The 18467-nt window shown below is 38.9% G+C and overlaps 1 protein-coding gene across 1 annotated transcript in view; it reads right to left on the minus strand.

Annotated features, from left to right (window-relative positions):
* The window catches only part of khdrbs3 (KH domain containing, RNA binding, signal transduction associated 3), a gene marked incomplete at both ends in the record, with an annotated part of 114820 nt that overhangs the window by 46700 nt on the left and 49653 nt on the right, over positions 1-18467 (minus strand). Inside the window, 2 exons of the mRNA XM_083926235.1 lie at positions 4480-4596; positions 16267-16385. Coding sequence (XP_083782361.1) covers positions 4480-4596; positions 16267-16385 — 236 coding nt within the window. The remainder of the gene's footprint in view (positions 1-4479; positions 4597-16266; positions 16386-18467) is intronic.

Below are 18467 nucleotides of genomic sequence, written 5' to 3' on the forward strand. Positions count from 1 at the left end.
GTACTGTACCATGTTAACAGTGAGGGGTTGCACAGGCCATTCTAGCCCGACAGAAGCAGGTCAGTATAATGTTATTGATGGAAAGAAATAGGACAGCAGAACCCCCAAATGTCTCCTAACACATTACACAAAGGAAACAACAGGTTTGGCGTCCCAGTTTCTCCATTTTAACAAAAAAAACTCTTCTCCGGGCCTTTCCAATGGCAGCCACTTCCTCTTTCCCTTCTACCTCTCCAGCACCATGCAAGCCAGTGTCTCTGATGTCACCTAATTATAAATAACCTTCTTTTAAGAGAGCCTGTGGTATGTTAATGATATGTTAATTTCCCCCATAAATCTGTGCTTTACGAGCAGAGGCCTCCTTTGCGCATAGCACCAGTGCATACGGAGCTGCCGGTGTCGAACAGGGAGTGTAAGCAGGGTGTTAGAAGGAGACGACTACCTGCAGATCAGTTCCCCTTTTCCCTTTCATGTGTTCCTTGGTATATTTGCATGAAAATAGATAAAATGAAAAACAATCATTACTGTGTGCTTTAACTATCATCTGCCAAAAAAAAGGCGATCCAGTCTAATGCCAGCATGTGTCATCTGAGGACTTCCTTTTTTTAAAAGTATTTGTTCTTTTTACTCCATCTTTCTATCTATAAGGTCCATTCAACATTTGCAAAGTGTTGATGTTATACCTAGTGGATATCTCATTTTGTATGAGAGCAATCTGTATGTGTGACCACTTAATTTGCATATGATATTGCAGATATAATAGCAGTTTTCATACATGCTGGCACCACCCCCAGTGCTGATAAGACGCATTGGTGATCCAGCAGAGTCCTATAGCAGCTAAGCAGCCCGTGGAGGGAGATTACAGCTGTCTGATTCTCATATCTACTGGCAGCATCTTTCTCCTGTTTACTTGTTTTTTTTCTCTGTAAATCTGCTTATGAAAAGCCGTTCACCCTGGAAACTGAAGGCCACAATGCTCAGGATGCAGGAGCTCCTGCAGACGGACCTTAGAGGGAAGGAATAATATTGAGCTTGGAGCATTCGCATTCGCATGGAAAATGGGAATTTTCCATCCTGTGAAATGAACTGCACAGGTCTATCAACCTTCAGTTCCTCCACACTTCAGACATTTATATTTTGAAGAATTCTATCTACCAGATTGTTCTCAACCCGTACCAAGAAAAGACATACTGTATCTGCCTTTGACTGCCCTCCCATCACTGGTCATTTATGACATCCAGCATTGATTCAAACATTCTTTCTTTTGCTTTTCACTGAATGCACTTGCACCAGACAGTTTATATCTCCAATCTCCTCAGCTCAGCTATTCCACCTCTACACCCTCAAGATCTAGAGACCAAACAATGCGCTTCGTGGATGCCTACAGATCTACTTGCACTGTTAAAGGGATGTCATGATACCAGCAATTTACCAAACACCACTGAAACTCCACAATTCTTGATACCCAATTTGTTACCAACATAAGAAAAACAACAGCTCAATAAATCCCATGTACCTCAAGATACACTACTTTATAATGTGTATTTCAGGATAAGGTTGGCAAGAATAACCCTTTGGATACGTTGTTCAGTGTTTTCCACGGAATAAGATTCTATTTGTAGAGGAAGCTAACAGGGTTACTTTCTAGTTATCATCCATAAACTTGTGATGTACACTAAAGCTTTTTGCTGTGTGGCCATGCCAAGTGTGCAAGGAGATGAGGATTGTTATTTTGTGCTGGTAGGCATTTTTCTTCTTCATCATTTAATGGCAGACTAGAACATTTCTAGGTGTATGCCCCCATCAGGTCCGAAGGCAAAAACAAGTAATGTTAGATTTTCAGAATTTTAGCATCCACTTGGTACCAAAGATTTGGATCTTATGACTACTCTTATCCCTACACGATTATACTATTTATTTAAAAAAAAAACACAGATGTATCACTTCCTGTGCATCACAGTATATTTTCCAAAGGACACACAAGATAGCGAATGGCAAATCAACCCAACACCAACAATACCTTCAGGGAAGACAAAATAGAACCACCCCCCTTTTAAAAACTGAAAGCTTGAGTTAGCAAAAGGTGCAGAGACTGAGCAATGAAAGGGACTCGAAAGAGACATTGAAAAGAACAAAAGAATAAACAATGAAGCATACACAATAGATTGAACAGCTACTGTACAATCAGCATGATCAGCATCGACTCATAAGTCAATGTCAATAGATCAACTTAGTAAGCCTGCCTCGTAAGAACATACACATTTTTCACACATAAAAATTTGTAATTTGTTGCAAAATTCTGTCAGCCTGGACTTTATCGCTCATAATTTATATTTTTGGTAATGTGATTTAAATTATATTATCCCTAGTTCTTCAAATAATAATGGACTTACAATTTTTGTTAGCAGACAGCTATGTTCATTTTTCTGTTCAATACAGTTCACACACTTACTAAGCAGTCCTTGCAGCTCACAATTAAACCCAACGCAGGACTTAACAAAAGTGAAACAAAGTGATTGTTTTGTCTATCAGGAAAATTAAAGCGAAACTACAAGTCCCAGGGAGGAAAATGGATGAGTTAATCACGGCGCTAACGAGAAGGGGGTGCGGACCATGGATGCCTTTACATCATCCTGCTCTGACAGCGGCAGGACAACAGAGGTGCCATAACCAGGCGAGGAGACTGACTCCGACAGCTCTGAGCCTTTCAACCCCTCCCTCGTATTCCTGTCAACACAAGATTAAGACAAATATTTGAGCAATTACCCTATCTCTTTACAGAGTCTCTGCCATATGTACGGTTTCATCCTCCAACACATCAATTAAACCTTTATTTTCTAAGCAACATGATGACAATTACGTTTCCATCTAATGTTTTCTGCAGGGTGAGCACTTAACAGTATGTTCTTTCCTGTCAGTCAGGTGAAACCCAGAAGTAGAGTGCAGTATTTTTTATATTTTTTTTATCAGAATAAATAGAAACATGTCCTTAAATGTGACGGTGCATCACATGGTGCCTCCATAACAGAGGGACAGCTTTGTTTCAGCTCGACTTGAAAATGTCTTAAAAGTAGACCTGTCTTTTTGCTCTGCAGTGGACCAGCTCCATGGCTTACACAAGGAACTTCAAGTGTTGAAAACTATGATGACACACGCTGCGCAGCTGAAAACAGTAAGTCAGAAACCAGCTGAAGATAAAGTAGTGGTTTTGTAGCAAAGGTGTATCCTCCCCCCCAAAGAAAACAGAGGAAGCAGCTACACACGGAGCATCCCTGACAGAAAGCTGTCCGTCATAAATCCTACATCCGGTTTGTGAAGACAGGTAAGGGCTCTCCAGGTCAGCACATTAACAGATCTTTTTTTCAGGTACTCCAGAGTTGTCGTCCAGCAAAGACTATTGATCACAGCAATCAAAAAGAATGTGTTGTATGATAGTGAGAATCACGCCACCAACAAATCACCCCTGACAAACAGAGGGAGGGGAAAGATGCAAACAAGCCAAGTGAAGTCAATTTATTCTCAGTTAACCAGTCCAGTCTGCAATCAATTATGCTGCTGAATCAACTTTTATACCCTCTCTTTATTCACTGACATGATCACGGATGATATAAGTTGTTAAACTGGATTTGTGTGTCCTTCTATCCTTTTAACCACAAAGTTTCCATTCATGTACAGAACATTATAAAGCACTGTTCTTATCTTGAGACAGCGCGTGTATGAAAACAAAAGCACAAATATAGATAGTATAGTCTGCACTTGACGTGACTGTGTTTTGTTTACTATGAAAGGGCAGGCTTTAAAAGATGTCAGACTGCTTTGGTGATCCCCAAGATCATTCACATTTCCATAAACTTCTGAAATTTGTTTTCAAGTTGAAGCTGTCTTTCAAAACTGTATGTGAGCTGTCAATCCAAATTTCCCAGGGGTGATCTGCTCACATCTGATTTAGAATGAGACAAAGATAGATCTGGGGTTAAAGTGAAGAGAAAAACAGTTGTAAATAATGAAATTTGCTCCAAGTTATCATATTTTAAGAGTAAGTTTATTTCTTAGAAAGGTACATTAAACAAAACCATTTGATTACATAATTGGGCAATAGGCCGGGAAATGAATCTGCAACAATTCTGATTATTGATTAATTCATTAAAGCAATTTTTAAACAAAAAATTGTAAAAACTGTTCCAGTTACTGTCAAATGTGAAATGTTCTTGTCGACTTAGTTTTGTATGAAATTAAACACAAAATATTTTAGACTGTTGATCGGACAAAACACAACATGTTATGGGCATTTTTGACAATTTGCTGACATTTTATTGAAAATCAACAGATTTTTAGAGAAAATACGGGGGAGTTTAATTAATGTCTATCTGAGTAGGCTGGATTTTTATCTTACCTCTCACAGTGAAATGGTCTCTCAGACCAAGATGAAATGATAAAATGATGTGGAGGACAAAATGAAATAACAGACTGGATTGTTACCTTTTCTTTGTCCCTCATGGATCCTTTTCCGAGAATTGACATCTTTGTGAGAGTGTCCTCCTGTAGTCTCTTTAACGAGTTCCCGCGTGGCCCCAGGAGTTTGCCGACAAAGTTAAACTGCAACAGAGAGCAAGAGAGCCAATCAATCAGAATCTGTGTGTTTGAGATAAAGAGCAAAGACATTTTTTTGTGCTCAAGCAGCGACTGAATCTAATGAAAACTTATCAGCAGTTCCTGTGTCTTGATAGGATCTGTATGGAAACATTTCTGAGATGTCTTATCCCAGGTTCACCGTGTCACCTTTTTGTGGCTTAAGGTTTTGTATGGCATGAAGACGAAGGACACAATGAAGTTAGCGTTTTTTCAACATGTAAAAAAAGATGCTATTCCCTAACTTATATTCATCTCACATTTGAATAAAAAGTGCAGTAGAATATCAAGAAATTGAAATACAATGTTAATAGCTGTTTTTGCACTAATCCTAAAGTCACATTTTGCAAAAGTAATAGAGACTTAACACTTCTGTATTTTATTTATCATATGTGTGCTTATATAATCTTTCCAACAAAAGGGTGTCCTTTTTACCATCTGCACTATAAACAGATAATGACGAGAATAAGATCATTATACAAAAATAGAATATTAAAAATAAGTTATATAAATAAAAATATGTAATGCTTTAATTATTGTGTGTTTTTCAGGAGAATATAAATTGTAAATATAATCTGTCAGCCCCAACAACCTATACTAATAGGCAGGATAGCCGGTACCTGTATGTTTTCTGATGTGGGGAAAAACTCCTGAAATGTTCCTGAAATGTAATTACCCTGAGTCGATGCAAAAACTAAATGTAATCAACTCTTCTCTTGTCTCCTCTGAATGTTGTCAGCTGAACTTTTTTTGATTTACTGGGGTGGGAGATGGGAAAGAGACAAAAATCTCTGACACCCACCCAAAGTGGAAATTATGCCCTTGTACAGTGTAATGATTCATAGCATAGGCCATGTACAATAGATCTAATTTATCACTTAACACATGTTAGAAATCTGCAACCAATCTACCTATGTCGTTATTAGACGGATGACAGTAGAGACATGGTGGGAAACTAATAGAGTGAAATGTGGGACATCACGCAACAATGTTTCCTGGCCAGATGTTGCAATTCATGGACTTCACTCTAAATGCTAGGCTTTCGTGGTGTCCCAACCAACCTTAATTCAGTCATGTCACAAATTTCAATAAATTGTGAATATCCCATAGTATTAAAAGGTCACAGATAAAAAAATATGCAGCAGTAGCCAGGGTACCCTGAGTTTCAGTACCTGTAGTAGCTCATGGTCGTGTCTAGGAGGTTACACTAGATTTGCAAATACTGGTGTAAACTCTTGAGAGACTAACTGCCCAATGACCTATCCCAGCTTTAACCATTCAAGGTAAATGTCTAACCTTAACCATCCAATCTTAACCATTCAAGGTCAATGACTAACCTTAACCATCCAACTTAAACCATTCAAGGTTAATGCCTAACCTTAACCATCCGACTTAAACCATTCAAGGTTAATGCCTAACCTTAACCATCCGACTTAAACCATCCAAGGTCAATGCCTAACCTTAACCAATCGACTTTAACCATTCAAGGTTAATGCATAACCTTAACCATCTAACCATAACCATTCAAGGTCAATGCCTAACCTTAACCATCTAACTTTAACCATTTAAGGCCAATACTTAACCTTTACATCTAACCTTAACCATTCAAGGTCAATGCCTAACCTTGACCATCTAACTTTAACCATTTAAGGCCAATACTTTACCTTTACATCTAACCTTAACCATTCAAGGTCAATGCCTAACCTTGACCATCTAACTTTAACCATTTAAGGCCAATACTTTACCTTTACATCTAACCTTAACCATTCAAGGTCAATGCCTAACCTTGACCATCTAACTTTAACCATTTAAGGCCAATACTTTACCTTTACATCTAACATTAACCATTCAAGGTCAATGCAGAATCTTAAACATCTTACAAAAGTCTTGAAAATCTTGGGTTAATATCTAGACACAATCCTACTTCAAGCATTCACTTCCCACAATGCAATAGTTCCCCAAGGGAATCCTCAGACTGTTTTAATTTCCCTTTAGACATTATACAAGTGTTTTCAGAGGCCGTGTACAACTCACGTGACTATAAAATAGATTTAGAAATGGTAAATTGGAGTGTCCCTTTACACTGGGAACAAATACAACAATCATTAAGATCTAACCAGTATTTCAACCAACTCATTTCTTAAACTGGGCAGACATTTGGTTGATTAGTACAAACATATCATACATAATCATGAAGAAGGAAATATCATGCAGTACTGTGATTTAAACATTCAAAATTATCATTAGGAATAAATATTACATTTAACATTTTTATGGTAAATGTAACAATTTATTATGAAAAATAAGGGATGGGAATCAAGAAGCAGTTCCAGCTGAGAAGTGGTAACACATTGGAATATGAACCGGAATCGTAAGCTTCCATGCTTATTAGTTCCTTTTATCAATGCCATGTTTTTTTTCCCATAGTTGCCCATTGCAAAACAACAATATTAATCTTGTGCATGAGAGTGTGAAAAGTGTGAAAAATATGCTCTTGTTTCAGCTACACTGTTTTCAGACTGAGATTATAAAACATTTGTAATAATGCTGAAAACCAGTGTCGGCCAACTTATTTTCACACAAAAAATTAATCAGGAATGAATAAGGGAAACGATAAAGAATCGGACTGAAAAGCGGTTATCAATTCCCATCCATATAAAAAAATACTGTATTATCTTTATTTTACTGATATAAGTTCAAAACATTTACTGTTGACCTGCATGTTCCTGAATGTTTGAATATAAATGTTCAATGTGCAGCATTATCATAATGTGCATGTTTGAGCTAACATTGAACTTAACTGCCGCTGGTGTGTCTCCATCCATCAAAGGCTTCCTGGCTTAGATTACTTTACAAGGTCACCGCTTTTTAGACAAAAAAAAAACAAATGTTATGCATTACTTTGTTGAGGTATGTTCTGTTCAGACACCCATCAAAGTCATACAACCTTTACACGGGCTAAACACAATTCCACCAGCAGCTGGAGATGGTCAGGGAGACAAAAGGAGAGCAATGCTTTTCTCCCCCTTTCAATGTTTTCCTTTACTAGTGAGTTATACAGCTGCCTCCCTCAACTATCTAGGTCATCAATTAGCTAGCAGGAGGTAAAAAAAACAGCCAGTTTGGTGCTACACCTCACCTATATCTCTCCTGCCTTTTGTTCAGAAAGCGAGTGCTTATTAGGGGGCTACTGCCAACTCCTGGGTGAGGGATTTGAGAGGCGAGCTTTAGTGATTTGCTCTAATGCAGTAAGGAACTGTTGGGTTTTTATCCTAGCTGGGCCGAAGTCTAGCAGCTCTCAGCTACTGTATGTTCCTTCAACTTTCATAATTGCCCGAAGTCCTGGGGCTGGATGTGATCATACAGGGCGCTATTCAGCCCTTGCCTCATCGTAAATACTAGAGTTGCAAAAACTAATCGATTGAACCGATTAAAATTGATTACGAAATTAGTGTGCAACCAATTTCATCATCGATCAATGTTGTATCATTGTCATCATAAATATTGTGCCGAAAACACACCAGAGGCAAGCTGCCGTGCTGTGTCTTTGAAAAGCAGCAGCAAATAACAGCCACTCAGTAACAGTACTGGGGCTCCTATGATATGTTAACCTATGTTGAGGATTTTTTTCCCAGCCTGAAACACATACACAAACACCTCTCCCTGCTTCACCACTGCTCAGAATGTTTTCACCGTACTCCAGTGTCTCTCCCCTGACCTCACAGACGAATGCACAATTACAGGTTAATTAAAAAAAAAAACCAACATAACAGACAGTAATGCCTTCAATCTCTCATTATCTTTGTTCTCTGTTTTGTGATGGATTAATGTTGCCGGGCCCATGATTAAACTATTTTAAATGCTTGATAAAGCTATGCCCGACTACACTAATCCATCACAAAACAAAGAGAAAGCACTCATTCCCTGATGCTTCAGACATGTTATTTCACTGGGAGCATTGAGGACTGCAACCTCAGAGAAGACGTCTCTTAAGGGTCACTTTCACACACTGGTTAACTTAAATGAGCCGAACAAGTTATCGCTCACCGTGCCATAGCAGTGTGTCCTGTGCTGTGACAAGTGTGTGGGTGAAACGTTAAGCGTTTAAGTTGTACTCTTAAGCTCTTACTCTAAGCTTAATTAAAATCATAAAGGCCTAGTTAGCTAGCTCACGCTTCTGGGTATAGGTGCCTATAATGTTACCATGGCAACCCACGCAGATAGGTTGGTGATGTCTGGACACAAATCTGATCTGATCACATACTGTACAAAAACAACTTGTAAATAACCAAAGCAGCCTGTCTTAAATATCTGATGTGAGAGACAGGTGGGATTTGCCTACAGTCTGAACATTACTTTTCCCTTTTATTATCAGTGCATGGCTGCATCCTCAATGTCCATTTATTTACTCATTTTCTAACTGTAGTGGTGCCTTTTGCATCTCCAATTATTAATAAAAACAACAACAACGGTTGGAGCAGTCGCCCCATATGGGGAGGTTGGGGGTCCTAGAGGCGGTGTCCGCGGGTTCGCCCGATCCGCGGCCCTTTGTTGCATGTCTCCCCCTCTCTTTCTCGGCCCTTTTCCTGTCTGTCCTATATGGGGGAGGCTTTGAAAACTGCCAAAAAAAGAATCATTAAAAAAAAATCAGCTTCCTTCTTTTCAACCTATTAATAATTGATTAATCATAGTAATAATCTGCAGATGAATTGATTATCAAAATAGTTTTCTGTTGCAGCCCTAGAAAATACCATACCCAAATGTGCTTATTCCAACCCTTTGATTGAGTGGACTAGGGGGAATGATAACTTGGGTAACTAAAACATTGCAATACCTCCACAGAAATTTGCAAATTTAATAATTTATTTCCATGTTTGTTGATTAGGAAACAAATTCTTTTTAAAGTTATGTAAGCAAACAAAACATGCCCTACTCTCAGGTATTTACATTAACAAAAGGATCATCAAAGGAGACAGCGCTACTTGGGCGAAAAAGAGGTTGTCAGGAAATGTTTTAAATGTGCTGAGTTTAACCGATGTCCTGTGCATCCATCATTTCCACCTGGATAGAGCCTTGATCACTGAGCTGTGCCGTCTCTTGAACAATGATTTGCAGAGCCAGATCACACAGCCGACATCTCGTCAAATTACTACAGCTTTTGTGCACTCATTCAATCCTTCTGACAGGTTGTGTATCGCACACGGAGTGCGGGCTGTTTGTATGGATATCTCAGTCCTCAGTCTACCAGCAGTGTTCTACACTGACGGATAAAAATGCTTAAACAAGGAGAAAAGCTGGTTTTCTGATTATACACAAAGCACTATTGTATTGCGTATGGTGTATAAGTCACATCGATGGTGCACACACGGGTAACAGACAGAGCATTAAGCAGCAAATGTGCAGTAATGGGAAAATTAGAGTGTGAAACAGAAATTGATGCAAACATGAATTGACTCTCAAGCTTGTTTGTGTTTCTGTGAGAACAGGGACACAATTAGACACTGGTGTGTGGGTCACTTGAGGAGAGAATAAATGCCCCTCTTCGTTTAAAACATACAATCATGTCTGTAGTGCACAGTTTGAAATGGAAGGACCTAGAGAATCTGTTGAATGAGAAAGGGATGGCCTATTCTTGATCTGAATTACAACTCCGTACACTGCGCCATTACTCTGTGCTCACCAACCGATCTACCGGAACACCTGCAGAAACTACTCCTCTGACAACTTACTTATAATTAGAGATTACTTTATTAATTTCAGAATTCATAAACATTGCGTGTTACTGCAATTATTGTGATATGAGCAAGTTTCTAATTTAATTATGCTGTCATTCCAAGCAAATAATAATTAGAAGTCAAATGGAACGTAAAAGATGTAACCTTAATTAGCAGTGTTTCTTTTCTGTTCATTCTTTTTTGGCGGGAGCACCACTATATAAACCTGTGGCTTTCTGATTCTGTTTTATGTTTTTTCATGTTGTTTGTATCAAAGCAAAATCATTTTAAATAATGAATTCTTGGTGCACACATTGAACAGGTGAAGTTTGATGTACGCCCGTGGTTTAGGGCTTAAGATGCCAAGAGTTAAGACTGAAACGTCCCCAGTGTGAGTCCGGCAAAGGACCTGCTACATTTCTTTCTCCCTCATTTCATGTTTGATCTGCACTGTCTGGAATTAAATGCCCAAGTTTGAAGAGGAGTTCAAAGATATTAAAACAAACAGTAACAAGGTATTTCGGGTATTTAGAAATCCTGACGGTATGATTTTCAATACTTTTAATTATACCCCAGTATATGAAAAAATAAACACAAGCCTAGATTACTGACTTGTGCAGTCTGATTTATTGTGATTTACTTTGAGAGTAAGGTAAAATGCACAACGAAAGCACAATTACAACTAGCTAACAGGGTGAGGGCCTTAATGGGGTTACCACTGTAGCAGGTTAATCCAGACATGGGTAAAACTTTTTACAACTTGTGTTAAAATGAGGCATACACTATCTTCACCCAGAATTATAGACAATAGAATGACATGATGTAATGGAATTTGTTTGGCACTATTTTAAGTTCCTGACTATTTAGAAAGAGATCATGCAGTTTTGCTTCCTATTTGTTTAACTAATGCCAGTAAATGTCGGAGAGAAGCCTTAATCTGGACATTTGAACACATCACTACACGGCTGATGTGTGTGCAGAGGCAAACGCATCTCCACATATGGACAAACGCTTGAGTCTTACAGAACACAGAACTATAATCCCTGCTGTTTATCAGAAATCAAAATCTGTCTGACTCCTATTGTGATTGATGCTTTGGGGTTTTTCTAATGCTTTAGTTATTATGAGGGATTATGTGATTTATGAAAACCTGCCTGGGCTCCTGCACTGGTTCCTGTCATTAAACTGTGTCAGAGGATTGTGCTACTGCTCTCTGTAATCACCACAATAAAATCTGAAGTGTTTAATCACAGGTTGTCGCTTGATGCTCTGCTTTGGTTTTAGTTAAACAAAAATATCTACAAATACAATATAAAAATGACTGAAAATTACAAAAATATAATTTAATTGTTGCGCCAAATTCAATTGAAACCAAGAAGTCATGGGGATGATTTTAAAGACAGCAGACACAAGGAGAGAAAGGATTTATGATTAATCACACTTAACATGGAGGGGGGAGGGTGGCAGAGGGGTGAGAGACTGGGGGTGCACATCTGAGATCTTCTCATCATTTGCTGAATGTAATACTGAGTCTGGAGAAATGTGCGCTAACAGAGCGCCAGCGCAGTGATTGTGCTGAGGACAGCAGGACAGGACAACAGCAGAAGGATAAATACTGCTCCCAGCGCACAGAAGAAGCTACAGTGTGAACTGGAAATAAACCAGTGGGACCCCTTACGCCTCGCTGATGGCCCACGGTGCTTTCTGACAAAAGATGCTCTCTGAGAGCGGGCCCACAGATCTGGCGAATGTACAGATGAGCACTGATGGTGCTTCCTTGTTCAAAAGGTACGATATTTTTAGGTCCAGAGTAGGTGTGACATTATGTGTCATACTGGTTAAATCAGGATTTAAAATCTCTATATCTGTATCCTAGATTTAAATTTTTTTATTTTTAAGACATTTGCTGCAACGTGTCTATACACAACAGCACTACACCATACAACCTTCTAATATCATCACTCTTGCCAATATCTTAGGAAGTGGGAAAAATGAATCAGTGTTGGATGTTAAAAATCATTGCTGAGGAACAGCTCCATTTCATCACACAGACTCAGCGACCTGGAACTTGCTGCGTGGTGTCCTTGCCCGCTTCATTTTGATAAAAAGCCATGTTTGCTCATGATGGATTTAACCTCTCTGCACGTGCTTCTAAATGGCTATTTTGGAAAATGTCTGGGCCACTACAATGCCAGAAGCCAAAAGGTGATGCTCGCAGTTCAGGAGAAAACCCACTGAAGTCAGACCGATCACTCTTGCCATTGCTACCTGTCAGATAGAACAAATTGAATTTGTCTTCCTTCGGTGGCTTGTTGGAGCTCTAAACAGCATATTAGTGGCTCTACTTATCAAAGCTGTCAAAGCAAATCTGTTAAGCTGTGAACCTAGGAGACTTAGATCAACCTCCAGGTGACACTACATACATACCTACACAGTCGTCAGGGATGAAAACTAATGTCAGCTCTTCATCAGAGTGCGTGCCAATCCCTGATTCTTTCTCGGAGTTAATGCAGTAAGCTTAGATCTATTGATTAGCAGACACATTTAGATATCTATGCTAAGGTTTTAAAGTTATTTTTTTAGAAAGGTTAACAGTTCATAACTGTTGTTTTGACAGCCTTTCAATGATAATATATCAATTCTGAAGTAGGTGCTATGTTGAATTATAGTCACTGAAATGTGGTTCAAACAATGAGCCAGCTAAGCTAGTGTCAAACTGAAAAGATGCTAGCACTATGTGCAGTATAACCATAACTTAATTTATTGATAAGACTGAGAAGGCACTGTTGTCATTATAATAATCCTATTAATAACAATGCATATGCAATGCATTATGGAAAAAACAACTGAAATTTAAAAAATACGGTATCTCCTTAGGAGTTTGGCAATCCAACAATTTAATGAATCCCTATAAACCTTGCATCAATGTCAATCAGAAATACTGAATTAATTATTATTTAGTTGGACCATCAAAGGGATTAACCTAGATGTCTAGACATGTTCTAGCCATGCTAACAGCGTTGAGGCAATATGGGTAACTGGTAGCGATGTAACGATGCATCGTGACACAAATAAAAATCGGTACAAATGTGCAACGATTCGCCCCGGTTGACAGAAAAAAATAATCTTGAATGCGAGAAAAGTATATGACTATGTTCTTTTCTCCTTTTTTTTAGAAATAGGTTATGTTCTCTTAAAAAAAAAGTCACTGGTGGGTGAGTCATTAAAGTGAAGTGAAGTCCCGTGACTTAGGTCATTGTGTAGGTATGCTACAGGGCACAGCATTAGGGAAGACATGGCGACAGTAGGCAACAACTTTGAAATAGAGGATGCACCGAGCGGTTTGACATCACCTTTGTGGCGGCATTTTTAAATTCCCCATATACACAAATACAACCAGTAAGAAATAGACAGACAAAAAACAAAACAGCATGTAAATATGGCAAGAGAAGCAACAGAAGCAACGTGCACAGCATATTAGCCGCCACCAGTGTGAGAAGCAAGGTAACGTTACGCCACCTCCTGAGTGAAAGTTGCCCAAGGGGCAAACCACCCTGACGAGAGGCTTTGCATCTCCTCTCCCCCATAACAACGCAAGAGCGCACTGAATTACCAGGGCAAGCGGTTATCTTATTGGAAAAGATTTGAGGCCATTTTCCGTCGTTGAAAAGGAGGGCTTTCGGCTGTGGAGCCAAGATACCGCATCCCGTCTTGACAGCACTTGTGGTGGTGAGCGAACTCTACCAGGAGGTAAGAGCTCCTGTGGTTAATGTTCTCCGGAGGGCTGATACTGTGTCTATCACAACCGATGGGTGGATATTAAGAGCCACTCAAAGTTATATCACTAGCAATGTTATGTTTTGATGTTATTATTTTTGATGTGCGATTTGTTTTCAAAAATCCAGTTATTCTTTGTAATGTAAGTGAATAAATACTTCGGTTGCACTTTTTTATAAGACACAGAAAGAGTGTTTAACAGTGTTTCTCTAAAGAAAGGATCTCTTTTTCTGGTGAAGAATTTACATTATTTTTTTAATTAAGATATTAAATTACACCAGGTAACACCAGTTAACCTGTGAAATTGTTTTTAAAGAAAGTAGATATTTTTCAGGTGTTGTTGTTCAAGATGGCCAATTAAGTTGCACTTTTTCTAAGGGAGGACAAACTGAAACAGAGTTTCTGTTAAAAAAAAGCACCTCTAAGATTTTTTTCCCTACGAATAGAAGATCATTTTATTCGTTCACAATTTGCCTCTAGCTCATTTGGCTCATTTTGATGAAAAAAAAAAAAAAAGAAAGAAATTGTAAGAAAAGCGTATTGTGAACAAAAAAACAAAAGTGAACTGTATCGAACCGTGAGTTGAGTGTATCATTGCATCCCTATTAACTGGATCCACCACTTTGATCCAAACTGAAATGTATCAACAACTATTGTATAGACTGCCATGAAATTGTATACAGACAAGGTCTCATCAAAGCTTTGCTGACTTTTCATCTAGCTCTGCCATCAGGTCAAATGCTAACACGCAAAGATCAAATGGTGTACATGGTAAATATACCTGATGCACATCAGCATACTAGCATTGCCATTATGAACATGTTAGCATGCTGATGTTACACTGTTCTCTAAATCAGGGATGTAGAGAATGTGAAACAAGGCTCAATTCAGTTAGTCATCTCAGCGATAGTCTCAAACTGATCTAAGTTTTGTGACAGGATCTTTAAAGGGAAACTCGGCAAAATATTAACTTTTGTGTTACCTTTCTGATTGTTTCCTGCCTACAAATTCCCATTGCTCACAAGTTTAGATTTTGAACTTAGGATGTGTTTGTCACAGTGTTCAAACATAGTGGGGTTTCAAAGCTACCATAAAGTGTTAAATTGAATCGTGGTTGACAACCAATTTTTACAACCTGCATGTTAAATTGACATTGGTATTATTTTACAATGCATGTCATTAAAATTATAGTGTTATTGAGCAGAAAAGGATGTTATGTGGAAATTAAACCCAAGTCCACCTTTGCATAGCTTAACGAGCTCCATTGGTTCATGCCTGCTGTCCTCTCTATCCACATACTGCAGGTTATTGCTCTCCTTCCCCCTGAAGGGCTGAGGTGAAAACTTGAGTGATGTTCCCATCCAAGATCGGCCCTCTCACTTTTACACCAGCCTCCCCATCGTGCTCCCAGCGGGAAATCCCTGTCATGCACTGAGCACGAGGCTCCAATAAACTCTGCTGCCAGAGAAGGCTCCTTGTGACGGGCGAGGCTGAAGTGCTCTGAAATGTGGCAACTGAGTTATCATTCTAAACGACTTCAGGTGGAGGTCAGCGTGAAGATGACGGCCTCTATATACATGTGACTTATGTACTGCAATGCATTTGTACTCTCACCCTACAAGCTCTAGATTTTCATGAACAAAAGACCTCTAGAAATTGAAAAAAAGTGCATGTACCCAGCAAGTAAGAAATCTACAGCACAGTGAAGAAAATGAAATCTACTGCAGGATAATTCCTTTGACTCGTGTATTCATAAATATTCATTGACAAATTAATATACCTTTAATATACTGACACGTCAAAGCGTCATTGACCAAGGTCAGTGTAGCTAATAGAGAGGTGTATGAGGGAGGAGAGCGAGGATTACACTTAACATTTCAAGTTTTAACAGTTCTTCAGACAAGAGCATCACATATTTCTACCCCAGTTCTGTCAGCCAACACTCTGCCTGTACGCCGTCCTCCAGATGTTACATCTAATAACATAAAGCATCAACAAAATGTGTCAAGTGGCTCTTGTAAGGAATCTAAATCAAAACCAGAGCTACTGAAGTTGGCTTCATTATCTATAAATATCACAATCTAAAATTCTCTATTTGTGCACATCACATTCTTGGAGAAGTCTCTGGCGTTCCTATAACACTTACTTTAGGAAATTGCTTGACTGGTATTAAAATTTTCTGGCCCAGTTTCATGTTCTTGTTGATGACGACGTCAATGAACTTCTCCTCTTCCTTCCCCTCGTCTTTCTGAACTTTTTCAATCTCTAGAAAGAGGGAAGAAGAAATGTTATGAGTAAAATGTAATGAGTCAAATGCTCAATGACAACCGATGGATGTCATCATTACCAATTAACATAATAGTTCAACATTTTGGGAAATACATTTATTAAGTTTCTTTCCAGGCAGGGATAAGACGCCCAATAATGCTCTCATGTGTGTTATGTACGAAGCTGCAGTCAGCCGTGGCTAGCCTAGCATAGCTCAGCATAACAATGTTAAGCACAGATTGTATTGATCTCTGTGCAGGTGAAATGGAGCCCAACCATGGCAACCACACTGTCCCTCAGGGCAGCTGTGGCTCAGTAGATAGGTGGTATGATCCCCAGCTCCTCTAGTTCGCATGTTGAAGTGTCCTGGGGCACTGATCCCCAAATTGTTCCCGAAGGCGTTGCCATTGCTTCTTTTGGTGTATGAATGTGTTTCTGAATGGGTGAATGTGGCAAGTAGTGTAAAAGTGCCACGAATTGAAGACTAGAACTAGCTCTAGATAACTATTCATTAAGTCCATTTACCATTTCTGTGAATACAAGACTCAGTATGGCTACACACAGTCACTCCAAAACTAAACAAATAATAATAAAATAAAACAATCATCAGATTCATCCATAATGAAAATAAGTATTAGTTGAGGCCCTATACTTAAAGGGACACTTTGCTGATTTGAAACCAGCTCTGAGACTTGGCAGTGTGTTCAGTGTGTAAAGATAAACAGTGTCTCACTTTCCTCCGGGGCATTGCTCCCCATGAAACAGATTGGTAGAGCACTCTCGGCTTCCGCTACTCTATTTCATGGGGCGCTCCAGTCCATAATGTAAGAAAAGATTCCAAAGGCTGTGCATAATTTTACCCAGATGACGTTCAAATACAATGTTTCATAACCAAGAATCATATTTGATAAGATGGAACCAGTGAATGTCTAAATGACTTGAACAATAAACCAATCATCATAATTGTTGCTGATTCATTTTCTCTTATCTGACTTTAATTTTCCTAGGTCATAGTCTGCGGATTTGCTTAACCCCTTTAGGCGTGTCAACAAAGGATGTTAGGTCCCTTCAGCGTCATTCATCTCACCTATTGGCTCTGTCCCAATTACCATTACACTTTTTTTAATTTGAGCAGAGATACCAATTATTTATATAGAGAAAAAATGATGGGGAGAACACTGGAGCTCGCACCTCCAGGCTACTGAAAGTGTTGGCTGTCATGCTTCTTCTTATAGGAAAGGTAGACTTTGATGTATTTGGAGATGTAACCTTGAACGTTTAATCAGATGGATAACATCTGTGTTTTAGTGCCAGGAAAACGGTTTTGCAGGGAGGGCAGCTGAGAGGTGTGGGGAGGCTACGACAAAGACTCCAGGCTAAAAGCTCAGCAGGGGAAAGGGTGAGGCAGAGGGCGAACTCCATCGTAGATTTATTTCTCCTGTTCAAAACCTTTTTTGAATGGTAAAAAAAGAGATTGAAACAAAGAAGTCACGATGATTTAGCTGTACATGTTTGAATAGAGATTTCTGGTTCGTAATCAGATATGGTGGTGATTAGATTCAGGCAAAATAAGCTGTTTCAATCTGAATACATGATCAACTCAAACATGTTCAAACACCGCACAACCAGATATACCACATACCCATTTTTCAGTTACACTAGAAATGAGCTGGGCATATCAGCACTGGAAACTAGGAACTATAAAAGCATTAGTGATTACACACAAAGCTCTGCAGCAATACATTTGCAGAATGTAATTAAAACCTTTGATATGAGTTTAAACAAGGATAAAAGAAGTATCAGTGAGATGGAGATATCTTTAAGCTTCAGTTTATCCCAAAAGGGGCAGAGGGTGCACACGTTCTGAGAAAAGACAACATTAATATTAATGCATTGCCTAGCAACATGCCAAGATGGAGTTTCCTCCTTCTACCAGGCGTTGTCCTCAAAACATTTAGGCTCTGATGATGTATTGAGATTGTGACTAGGATTGTGTTTCAGCTGCTTCACTGTTTAATTGTTTGTTTTGTTTTTAAAACTTACAGCACAATTTACCTGACTCGCCTGCAAAGAAAATGT

The sequence above is a fragment of the Echiichthys vipera genome (assembly GCF_963691815.1).
Source record: "Echiichthys vipera genome assembly, chromosome: 13".
Lineage (NCBI taxonomy): Eukaryota > Metazoa > Chordata > Actinopteri > Perciformes > Trachinidae > Echiichthys > Echiichthys vipera.